At 41.2% G+C, this 12,525-nt stretch overlaps 1 protein-coding gene across 1 annotated transcript; it reads left to right on the top strand.

The window, feature by feature from the left end:
- The first annotated feature begins 1,553 nt into the window (after positions 1-1,553).
- On the top strand, positions 1,554-9,414 carry FAAP24 (FA core complex associated protein 24). Its single transcript, XM_075009019.1, has 4 exons — positions 1,554-1,691; positions 6,082-6,221; positions 6,700-6,852; positions 8,549-9,414. Exons 1-4 carry the CDS (start codon positions 1,580-1,582, stop codon positions 8,795-8,797), a joined length of 654 nt encoding a protein of 217 aa, XP_074865120.1. The 5' UTR covers positions 1,554-1,579; the 3' UTR covers positions 8,798-9,414.
- The last annotated feature ends 3,111 nt before the right edge of the window (positions 9,415-12,525 follow it).

Genomic DNA, 12,525 nt, shown 5'->3' on the forward strand with positions numbered 1-12,525 from the left:
GTTTTAATCTCTTAATTTCTTGGAGCCTGGCTCTGGATGTTTGATGGTTTGGCACTGGCAAATATTGCTTGTGTGACATTCTATTAAAACACACGCACAAAACCACCTTGGAGGTGAAGATATTGAAAGGGCTTTTGACAGTGCATAGATGAAATTCCAGGGTTAAACTTTAAATGTGTTTGTTTTCCCAGTTGATGGCAGAGCTGGGAATAAAACCTACCTTTTGTGGTTTCTAGGCCTGTTTTTGAACCACAAAAATATCCTTTCTTTCCTGTTTTTATTATTTTAACTATCTAATATAGTTTCATGTTGAAGGAGATAAGCAAACGCTTGTTAAGTTTGCAGATAATACCAAGCTAGGAGGGGCTGCAACTGCTTTGGAAGATAGGGTCAAAATTCAAAATGGTCTGGACAAATTGGAAAAATGGTTGGGGTAAACAGGGTGAAGTTTAATAAAGACAAATGCAAAGTGCTCCACTTAAGAAGGAACAATCAGTTTCACACCTACAGAATGGGAAGCAACTGTCTAGGAAGGAGTATGGCAGAAAGGGATCTAGGGGTTATAGTGAACCACAAGTTAAATATGAGTCAACAGTGTGGTGCTGTTGCAAAAAAAAAGCAAACATGATTCTAGGATGCATTAACAGGTGTGTTGTGAACAAGGCATGAGAAGTCATTCTTCCACTCTACTCAGTGCTGGTTAGGCCCCAGTTGGAGTATTGTGTCCAGTTCTGGATGCCGCATTTCTAGAAAGATGTGGAGAAATTGGAAGGGGTCCAGAACAGAGCAACAAAAATGATCAAAGGTCTAGAGAACATGACTGATGAAGAAAGGCTGAAAGAATTGGGCTTCTTTAGTTTGGAAAAAAGAAGATTAAGGGGGGTGGTACATGATAGCGGTTTTCAGATATCTAAAAGGGTGTCATAAGGAGGAAGGAGAAAACTTGTTGTTCTTGGCCTCTGAGGATAGAACAAGAAGCAATGGGCTTAAACTGCAGCAACGGAGATTTAGGTTGAACATTAGGAAAAAGTTCCTAACTGTCAGGGTGGTCAAACACTGGAATAAATTGCCTAGGGAGGCTGTGGAATCTTCATCTCTGGAGATATTTAAGAGCAGGTTAGGTAAGTGTCAGGGATGGTCTAGACAGTACTTGGTCCTGTCATGAGGGCAGGGGGCTGGACACGATGACCTCTCAAGGTCCCTTCCAGTCCTAGCATTCTATGATTGTATGAATGGCCAGAAGCTGTTGTAATATCAGAGAGGTAGCCGTGTTAGTCTGTAGCTTCAAGAACAACAAGAAGTCTTGTGGCACCCTATAGACTAACAGATATTTTGGAGCATAAGCTTTCGTGGGCAAAGACCCAAAGTGGAAAGCTTATGACCCACAAAAACTTATGCTCCAAAATATCTGTTAGTCTGTGAGGTGCCACAAGACTTCTTGTTGTTCTCGAACCTGTTGTAGGTGACTGCAGCAGGACTATACTGTTGGGTGGATTTTGAGGCTATGTGGTCTGGGATGAAATAACATTTTCCATATTCCCCATTTTAGCTGCTAAATTAACATGTGAAAGGAGTTTAAATGACAGCAAAACAAGCCACGCCTGTCAAAGCCGGAGCTGTCAGTGTCCCTTATGGACATGTGATTGGAAATGAGAAATGGAGAGGGTCACAGATAGTTCAAGGATTACAAGGTAAGCATGAAAACAAAGCTCAAACATGTATGAGCTAGTCTACATATGGAATAATTTTGCAAAGTGGTTTTAATACTGATTTCAGCTACTCAAACAATCTGTTTGCTCCCATATAGAATTCAAAATAAAGTAAAACAGTTATTGTTCTGGCTTTAAAGTTCTCGTCTGTCCATCATAGCATTGTGTTCCATATCATAGCTTCAGTCCAATCACACTCAGTCTCTCTACAATACACGTGAGAACCTGCCAGTAACCTGAATTAAAAGCCATTCTTTGAAAACGTGGGTCCAAGTCCTGCCAATGGATCTATGAGAGTAGACCCCATTGTAGTCCTTGGATGATTCTTGTGTATATAAGCGTCCACATTAGTGTGTCTGGGTTCAGGGTCAAGTTATTTTTAGGAGGTGCTTTTAGAATCGCTTCATAGTTAGTAAAGAGTCTTAACAAAAGGCTTGTTTTTGTTCAGAATATGCTTTACTAAGCAGTCCCCATTCTTTGGCTATACATTATGGAAGTTAACACAAGAGTAATAGAGCCACATGGGAGCAGGAGGCTGGTTTCTCCTCACATTACAAACATGATTCAGTCTTTCCTATCTTAGGAACATGATGGACCCTGCTTGCCTCTCCATCTACCAACCATTCTCCGTTTTATCACTAAGCTTATTGTGTGAGGCTGTTTACAGTTGCTTTTGGAGTTTCTCTTCTCCACTTCCAGTTATACCCTGTTTTATCCTCTTGCACTCAACTCAAATCTCTTTTGACACACTCCCTAATGAAACTTCTTAACCAAATCTCAGAACTAATGTTTCATATCCTTGATCTATCACAGCCACCCTTAATACTGTCAATTGTGTTTTTGAAATATGTTCTCCTTTGGCTTCTGTTGTTCTGTCTTCTCCTGGTTATTCCACTTTCATAATTGCTCTTTAGCATGTCCTTCAGAGGATACTCCTCATCCCCCTGCCGGCTTTCTATGCAATTTTCTGTCCTTGGTCCCCTTCTTTTCTCCTTGTCAATGGTTTATCCTTGAGTAGTCTTACCCATGAACATAAACTCAATTACCATCTTTGCGTTGACAGTTCATCTTTGTCCTGACACCTCTACTTAATATTTTTCTTCTCTGTCCAAACTAAAAACTCTGCCTGCCTCTCTGACATATTTCACGTCTAGTCATTTGACTCCAACTCCTCATAACTAAGGCAAACCTCCATGGCATACATCTGCTTGCTACCTCATTTATTGATCACAGTGGATGACACTACAACCCTACTTGTCATTCAGGCATGTATTCCTTACTAGCCAATTCATTGAGACACTACTAGTCTTAATCCATGCCTACCAAGTAACAGTCACTGAATTGCAGTCCCAGAGTTCCTCAGAGATGTCAGTCTGCAAGGCACAGAACCTATCACTACACATTTGCAGAAGAGACTAAGTTCTCTGCTCTTTTAAAGAGTCTCAGTATACAGCACTTTATTAATCTAATGGGTGAACATACCTGTCCCTTCAAATACTGCACTGATTTGATTAATTAAATGAAGCAAGTAAGTTGAGTGATACCAGGTAGAAGCAATAACGATAGAAATGGTTGCACAAATAGAAGAAAAAATATACTTTCTAATGGCTAAGACTAGTGATAGTGTATCTTCAAGGTAGCTTCTTCACCCATCTTCCTTTCTTCATAATATTGTCCGTTCTTAGTTAGGGTCCCTACAAGGTCCAGGGTGCTGGTTGTCCTTGTCTGCTAGGTAAAGGATAACTTAATACACAGAAAGACTTTAGAAACAAAAGATGACTTTAAGATATAAAGGCAAATTTATCATTTCAGGTTCATTCTCTGGCTTTTCTGCTCCATACTTATCTTTACTCTGTTTTCCTTCTCAGAATAAGCAAACAGAAAATAACAACAGCCAAAGATACAGTTTTCTCAGCCTTTTCACTTGAGAATCACTTAAAACCTTTGGGGGGGAGGGGGGGAGAGAGAGAGAGAGAGAGAGTGTGTGTGTGTGTGTGTGTGTGTGTTTTCTCCTCCATAGGAGCTTGCTTTCTTTTTAAAAAAAAAAGTGGGATCTGCCCTTCATTCAATTGCAAAGTGTTGGCAGATGATAACAGGGATCACTTGTGCAATAACTTCCTCCACACGTAACCCCAGTTTCATGCTACTTCTCTCTGCTCCACATGACTTTGAATCACTCTGTCCCATACTTGAAAATACATTGTTTCATTCTGCTGAGTTAGAATTGGAAGTGTTTCCACTCTGCCCAAAGCAATTATCTGTCTTCACCTTTCCCTTTTGGGATCACAGAACAATAGTCCTTTTTACTGTGGATTACAGTACTCTCTCTGACTATGCTTTCACTGACCAGAGACAAATGGGCACTAGTGTGTCTCTGTTCTAGGCATTTGTTGCCATTTACTTGGGCAACGTGAACACATTCCAGGACCACCTCCAACAGGTCAGACTTCAAAATAAATCAGAGGCAATGGAAGCACCTCTTTGCTTATGGCAGCTGTATTATCTGTTGGACAGGACTCCTCCAACTTAGGTTTATTTTAGCTTTGAGTTTCTCATGTGTTCAGTGGAACCACATATGAAATACCTTCTTGGACTGTTCTCTTGCACAGAGGGTCTATGGGTATGATTTTTGGAGGGGACCTTTTAGTGAAGGTAAGTGCCTGGTCTACCAATTCTTTCTTTGCAGAGGTAAAACAGTATCCCTTTTTCACACTGGGATTCTGCCCCTCCCTCCATAGCTTGCAGTCACTGGATGCCTTTAGCTTGCATACATACATCAGGTAGATCAGCAGCTTTTTGGACTGAATCTAGGGGCTTATCGCAAATAGCTTAGCTGTCTCTTCAGCCCCTGTGTTCAGGACCTGTTCCTGGGCTAAGAGATCAAATATTTTGTAACAATTCTCTGCCCCCTTTCCTCTTGACCCATTTTTTCTTGTCAAATCGTACAACTTAATTCTCACTTCCTCTGACTCATCTTGTCATTCTTTCTGAGATCTGAATTTTACTCTACACTTCAGGAGTAATTTGAAATCCTTGAAATACAGCCTTTTTAAACTCAGCATATTTCAAAGCCTGTTCAGTGGACATTTCATTAATACACTTAGTGCTTTACTTGAGAGATTAAGAATCCCACATTGGGACTTTCTCGCCCTCTGTCCTTTGTTTTTCACCTAATCATTCTGAAATGAAGTATTCTTTAGTATAGTCAGCCTCTTTGTATGGAGGGCACAGCTTGTCTCGGTGGTTTCTTAATACATGCAGACTGAGGTTTGTCATGTTCACTTTACATATCCTCCCTCGCCTTCTCTTGTAGCTCCATCATTGTCAGCATGCAGCTGCTGAACTCGAAGATACATATGCATAAACATACTATCTAAAATAATATATGTATGTATGCAAGCTACAACATCCAGTGACTGTGTGCTACAGAGGGAGGGCCCTGTCTCTAGGTCTTCAAATTCAGATTGTCTAAATCTGCATTACATCTCTCAAATTTTGCCTTTTCCTGGTCATGCACATAACTAAAACTCAGCATCTGGTGTCTTGATTATTGCATTTGGTAATGTTTCTGCATCCTGCTCTCTGGCCTTAAGAAATGCAGTCTTGCCCTCTGATATGTATTCAGAATCTTGAAGCAAAGATCATTTTCCTAGCCTGTCATTTTGTCTGTCGTTGCTCTTTTCTACCTGTCATAGCTCATTCTTTGTATGTCATTCCTACCCTCCAGTCAGCCCTTGATGCCAGACTCCATTGCCCACTTGTTAAAATTTCAAACAGTCAGTTTTGTAGTTTCTTGCTGCTGCTCATGCTCTGGTTATTATCTGCAAAACCATTTAATTGTGGTCCTTAAAATCTCTCCTTGGAACTTGCTTTGCTGTGATGCCTGCAAAAAATCTTGGTAGCAGTTAGGTTGTGTCTTAGCGTATCATAACCTATCATGCTTGTCAGCGTTGTTCCCTTGTACTCTCTTGTCTGTTTCCAACACATCTCTTATATTGGCTTGTATTCTGTTTGGGAAAGAGACTGTCTTCTTTGGTTTGTGTTTGTACAGTGCCTGTCATGTAGAATTTTGGTTCATGACTAGGCTACAGTAAGTACAGAGGCTACAGTAAGGCAAATAGTACGTATTTTTTCAGGATTGGGGGTCTCCATTTTTAAGGGAAGGTTTGACACCAATTTACAAAATACGTAGTCAGAAGAGAATGAAAGCTTTCGTAAAGTACAGTATGTTTTCTGCATAAATGTTTAATCAGCTGCATACATGTTTGCAGGATTGGGGCACTAATTTCCTATATTTAATGAAAAATATCTGTCAAGGCAATATAAAACTGTTCTATTTTTACAATTTTCTTTTTCCAATCTTTATTTTAAGGGAAAATTAAGCTAATTCTTGAAGATGGCTTAGAACTTGTGGATTTTCATCTTTCAAACAGATCTTGCATTTTATATATTTCTGAAGCAGATTTGGTGGCAGGAAATGGTTTCAAAAGACGTCTTGTTCGGTTTAGAAATGTAAGTTCCATATGAAGTTTTTTAAAAAATGGGAGGAGGTAAATCTGACCTGGGGCCTTACCCCTTTTTAGAAGTATCTGCATTACCGATCAGTTGAGTTTTTATTTCCCAAGCTTCAAAAACAGAAAACATTTTAATAATCAGATTATTACGAGTATTTATGAATATTTTCTATTTGATTAGATTATAATTCATTAAGAAAGTTTTCCATCTGAAAACTGACTTAAACATTACCAAATCTGTTTAACCACTTGTCTAGAATTTCAAATAAAATATTCTGGCAAATACTGTGGGTCACTGTTAGACCTACGTTGACTCCTTTTTAGGTGTAGGAGGATGTTGATATACATTTCTCTCTCCACCTTCTTCAGTACTGACTTGTTGATAAGAAGGCCTTCTTGCTTAACCATTTGGAGAAGTATCACCATATGTAACACTTGTTTCAACTCATCATCACTGTTGTTTGTCTTTATCAAAGGCCAGCAGTCTTCATGGGATTGTGATAGTTGAAAAAACCCAAATAAGTGATCAGTACTTTCCAGCAGTGCAGAAGTTCATTGTGCTAGAACTTGGAATGACATTGCTTCCGGTGGCCAGTCAGGACGAAGCAGCTCAACTTATTATCCAGCTAGTGAGTACCAGGATTTCTGCCAGTTGGTAAACACTGATTCAAGTTTAAAACTGTGCTACTTTTTCATGTCTCCGCAACTTGTATTCTGAGTTGTACTCATGATTCACTCTTAGATTTTCAACTCTGCTTTGGGCATTGACTGCAGAATAGAGAGATCACTCAGAAGTAACATCACTTCATTCTTATTGCTCCTAGCTCTTGCCAGTTTGAGAAGCAGAAGACAGAACTTGGCGGAAACTGAACTTTGATTCAGCATGTTGGCATGTATTGAGGTGTCTTTGGAAAATGTCAGCTAGTTTTCTTCAGTGAAGTTCTTTATCTAGCATGTGCAAGTTTAGAGATTCAAGTCTTCTCAGGCTAGGAGTATTGTCTTATATTTGTGGTCTTTAAACTGCCACCCTCACTGCTATACTTCCACCTGCTGAATTTCTCACTTATTTGTTGTCTGATGTAGTCGAAAGCAGCAGGTGGTGTGATCAGAGTGTTAATTCATGTTATGAAACAAATAGATTTTTCCATAAGACTTGGTAGGCCTTAATCTAAATTAATGGGAAATGCATGTTTGCCTTAACAAAATAAGTGATCATGGTGAGGGAATCAGCTCAAACATTTGAAGTGCTGGTAATAAAGGTGGGGCAAAACAAAAGTCAGGGAAAACAAAGCTCTGCTTCAAGAGTTGCTTGGAAGCACAGCCCAAGAATGAAAACCTCACGGAGAAAATATTATACTGACCTGGTAATTAAAATTTGGTTTTGATATGGAAACTGACTTCCCCCAGTGTGTTTTTCAGGGTCACATTTGCTTTTGCTTTCTTTTGTGTCAGAAATATTCATTTACACTGATTTTTGGCTCCTGCTAGTATTTTACAGTCAATGTGTTGGAGAGAGTTAGGGATTCTATTTTTTCTTGTGCACCACCATCAACAGAAATATGTACTAAACTTGAATTATAGAACAATACAAAATTTCATAAAACTTTTCAATATGTAATCCAACAAATATATTATCTGCTCTCAATACCGCAGACCTTGTAACATCAATTACATGCCTAATTTTTGACTTACAAGGTTTTTTTCAAACTGACCAATGGAGCGTGAGGGGAGAGCAGTAAAAAGTTTGTATTTTCAATCCAGGGCTGTGGTGGTGTCTTCAGAATCAGTGTGAGCACCTTTTCTTCTATTCTTGTTCTATCATTCCCACAAGACCAGAGGCGTAAGAATGGCGTAGCTTCCCCCTAGCTGGGGGAGCCGAGTAGGCAGACAGCCACAGAATGGCTTCATATTGCTCTTAACTCAGGTTAACACAAGTTAAGCACAACTCAAACTTGCTCACTTTGGGGGTTCACTGTACTGTAACACCTAGGAGACTATTCACCTTTTTTATGCTCACCCATTCTTACGCCTCTGGTCTTGTGGGAATGATAGAATAAGAACAGAAGAAAAGGTACCCCTCTACCTCATCTTAGTCCAGCAAACTATATAACTCCACTTTTCCTTCCCTTTATATTTTTGTGGCTGTCTCTCTCAGCTAACTGCTAGAATTTAGTTATATTACATTTTACTCTGGCAAACTGCATGTTAAATGTAAAAAAAGGTGGAAATGATTAGAGAATTTCCTTTTCATCTAAATGAAATTATCTAAGAACAAACCATAGCTCCACTAAAGTGAGCTCAGCTTCTATTTTCCTTTTGTTTCAGGTCCATGAGCAAAGTAAGGATCAGTCTAGTAATCCCTTTCTTCATAAAAAATGTTCCCAGCTACTGGAGCCAACATTACTTCGGACAGTCCAGCAAATTCCAGGAGTTGGGAAAACAAAAGCTCTACTTCTACTACAGAAATTTGGAAGCATCCACCAGCTTTGCAATGCATCTGTCCAGGACCTCGAGCTAATAGTAGGACAAATGTTAGCACAAAAAATTCATGCTTTCCTTACACAGACAAAGTGACTTCGGCTTGTTAATATCTCAAACATGAGGGCTTTCCCCTTTGGAAATAGAGAGTAAACTGATGCTGGGTGGAATTGACTTATTTTTATAGACCAGTTCAAGGATGGATTCTGTCTCCACCTAGTGTAAATGCTGAGTCTATCACTATCACTCCCAATCACTGACTAAAAAAAGATGAGCAGAGATCTGAAGATTTCAGCCCTCATCTATGTTACATCTCCGTACACACAACTTATTCTGTCTTCTCCCCCAGCCCCAAATTCTGCTAGTAGTGCCAAATCTTCTGCAGATATATGTCTCTATATCTGCAATTATAAGTTACGATCTTCACCCAAATGTTTAATTTAGTATTCTGAGCTCAGTTGCAGGGTGGTTATCAGGGAATTGTTTAAGTTTCTCATTGTGCATGAACGCTTGAGTTGTGTTCTGTTCCCTTGTATCTGAGCTCTTGAGGGTTTTTTATCTTTTTTTCTTTTTTTCCTTTCAATCTCATTCAGTATTCAAGCTTACAGGCCTTTGGTTGTGCCATTTTGTTTTGTTGTAATTGGTCTAGCATGAGTAAGAGGTGCAATACTGAGCCCATGGCTTATTACTTTGGAAGCTGCATTGAGTTGCGCACTGCATTGCTTCTTATTGCTTTAAATTTTTATGCTTATTTGAATAAAGACCTCTTCTAATAACCAGCTGGCTATTATCGTATGTCTGTTAGTTTAAGATGTCTAACTAAGATACTTTGTTCATACTCTTATTTTTTCTAGATTATAACTATAATGCTTTATTGGCACGCCAACAGCTGCCACAGCGGACAGTGAACCCTTGTTTTACGCATCTTCAGGTTGCCCGAAACTCACTCTAATGCGAGTTTCACACAACTTGAAGATGCATGGCTGTCAGTCTGCCTATCTTCCCACAGCTGCAGGCAGCTAGACAGGCTATAAGAGCCCCTTGTGCTGCTCTGGGAAGGTAGGGGGAAGGCTTTTAGTTCGCCTAGCTGCCTGTCGCTATAGGCAGCCAGGTGGGCTAAAACCCCTTACCCAGAGTGGTGCCGCTGTCAAGCTGACAGTGGCCCTGCTATGGAAAGGTAGGGATAAGGGTTTTAGCCCCACTAGCTGCCTGCTGCTGCACGCAGCTAGGGGGGCTAACACCCCTTTGCCCCCCGAGGATTAGTCCCCTCCTTTGTGGCCCCAGGTCAGCTCCAGGCTCTGGATGGGGCTCCCAGCTTCCAGCACACTACAACCCCACATGGGGCTTGGTCTCCACCTCCTAGCCCACCACCCCCGCAGAGCCTGCCCCAATCCCCACATGCCCAGCTCCAGCCCCTGCGCTCCCTAACTCAACTCCAACCTCCTGCCCCCCCTGCAGCCCTAACCAACCCCAGGAATGCAACCCTTGCGTATCCCAAGGGGCTACTGTGTACAAGTTCACTGTCCAAATTCCTCTCCCTGTGTTTGACCTTCAGAAATAGTTACCTCAGAAGGGGTTCTTTTGCATTCATGGCCAGCTTGGACTTAAATTATCAATGGAGGTTCCCTGTCCTTTCATTTGTTTAAGGTGCGCTACTTATATTTCTGATCTATGTAGAGGGAGAGTAGCCTTTCCGGGACTGCTGTTCCCTCTTTTGTGCAGATGGGTGGAGAATACCCCAGAAGGAGCAGGGATTGGACCCCTTTACAGCACCTAAGGCATCTTCTAGTGCAGAGGGAAAGCAATTAGTGGTATGGACTCGTTACACTCATCCACTAGTAATCTTTCATTCTAGCCCTAAATGTTTAAATTACTAAATGTCAAGAATTTAGATGATAACCATTCCTGGAACGAAGGAGCAAGCTGTTGCACTCCCTTGTTGCTTCTGTAGGCCTCCATGTCATGTAATAACATTTTATTTTGTCCTTTCTCACTCCTTTCTAATCCAATGCACACACTTAGATTTTACAGCCTTACGGTCTACTTTTCTGTTGTACACTATGATGTGTACTGCTTGGCAGTCTTATCTGTTGATACTGTGTGAAAAGCACTTAATGTTTCAAATGGCTGACTGTTTCGTATAGTAAATAAATCAAGAAAATAGGCAATTAGAGCAAAGACTATTTGTGCAAATGAACTAATGGGCTAAGATGCTAAAGTGTTACAAACCTCTATTTCCAGGATTTTGTAACAGCCATAGACATTCTGGGATCCTTGTTAAAGGTCTTAACTTCAAACTAACTTTTAAACATATTGGGGAATTTCTGGGCTGCACAAAAGGCTTTATTTTTCATAAGCAGTTTACTGTGAATTGGTGACTAATATATATCCTAAAGGTTTTGATCATTTAAAAATAAACTATTTGAAGAGAACGGTAATATCTCCTTTTAGTTGCCAGAAATATTGTCAAAAGGCACACCTGTACTTATCTGAAGGCTAACTCTCCAAAGGTCAATGTGCTGGTGTATGATTTAGCACATCTAGGGATGTAATCAGAAAGGCCTAAGAAAGGAAAATGGCTAAATACAGCCCCCAGCAGACACCCTGAGGGCCCAGTACTACAACATGCAGATCTGTGCCCTGCTGGTGGAGGACCTGAACATGTGGGAACCCCACAATGAGGTGGTACTGGAGGCCTGTGGCATCAGTCAGCACTACACCCACCTCATGAGACAGCTAATGGTCTCAGATGCCATCAGATGGTCCTGTGACACCTATACTAAGCCTGTCACGAGCCACAGCCAGTACCAGATGGAATAACTGAGACTGTCCCAAGAGATGCAACAGAGGAGTCACCAAATTCCCTTAGGGCTGCAGACTCTCTACCCAAAACAGATCACCATATACCAGACCAGGCTACTGATGGGAGATTTTGACAAGTGATGGAGACTAGCAATGAAAGGCATGTTCAGGGAAGGCTCCCACCACCCTCCCTGACAACCTGTGGACTTTAAAGACACTCCCAAGGTCGCCTACGTAGGAGGGATGCAGCTGAGGGCCTTGCCCACTCCCCACCCTGCAGCTGTGCTGCTCCCACAGGAGACCATTAATGAGGGATGCCAAGGACCCATGTGGGACAGGGTCAAGGAAAGCACCTGCTGCCTTCCCTGACAGGAGTGTGGACTCTATTATGAAAGACCCAAGAAGTTGCCCAATTAGGAGGGACATGGCTGGGGCACCATGTGCGACTTTCCTTGAATGGCTTTGTTTCTTCCAGGTGCTGAAACAGTAAGCGAGTGACACCAAGGATCTAAGTTAGGGAGATGCCTGCAGCCTGCTCTGAAGGACACTCTTTCTGCCACAAAAGGAGGCAACATTAGCCATGAGGAATGACACAGATGGCTCCAAATGCCCAACAAGGGATGAGGTCAGGGGAAGTATCTGGTTTCTCCCCCCTACCCCAGATGCCATTTATTTATTGTTTCATGTTTTCCACTCGACCAAAGAGGACAAAAGACCCACTGTATTGCAGGGCACACTGCATTCAGAGTACCACATTTACCAGAGACTGACTATCTACACTGAGAAGATTTTGAATTTATTAATATTGATTTTGTAATTCTGGAATTTATAAGTTTGCATTTGATCATCCTCACCTCCCCAGGTGCTCCTCACAAAGTCTACTTATTGTTGCCACATTCAATTGGCAAACATTGACTGTTACAGTTGTGCATTGTGGGAACCTACCCCACAGTTCCTCCATCCCCATAGCATTCTGGGTGTGCTTGGGGTCTTTGAGCTCATCTTCCTGTATTGCGTTTTCC

Source organism: Carettochelys insculpta, chromosome 14 (assembly GCF_033958435.1).
Source record: "Carettochelys insculpta isolate YL-2023 chromosome 14, ASM3395843v1, whole genome shotgun sequence".
NCBI lineage: Eukaryota > Metazoa > Chordata > Testudines > Carettochelyidae > Carettochelys > Carettochelys insculpta.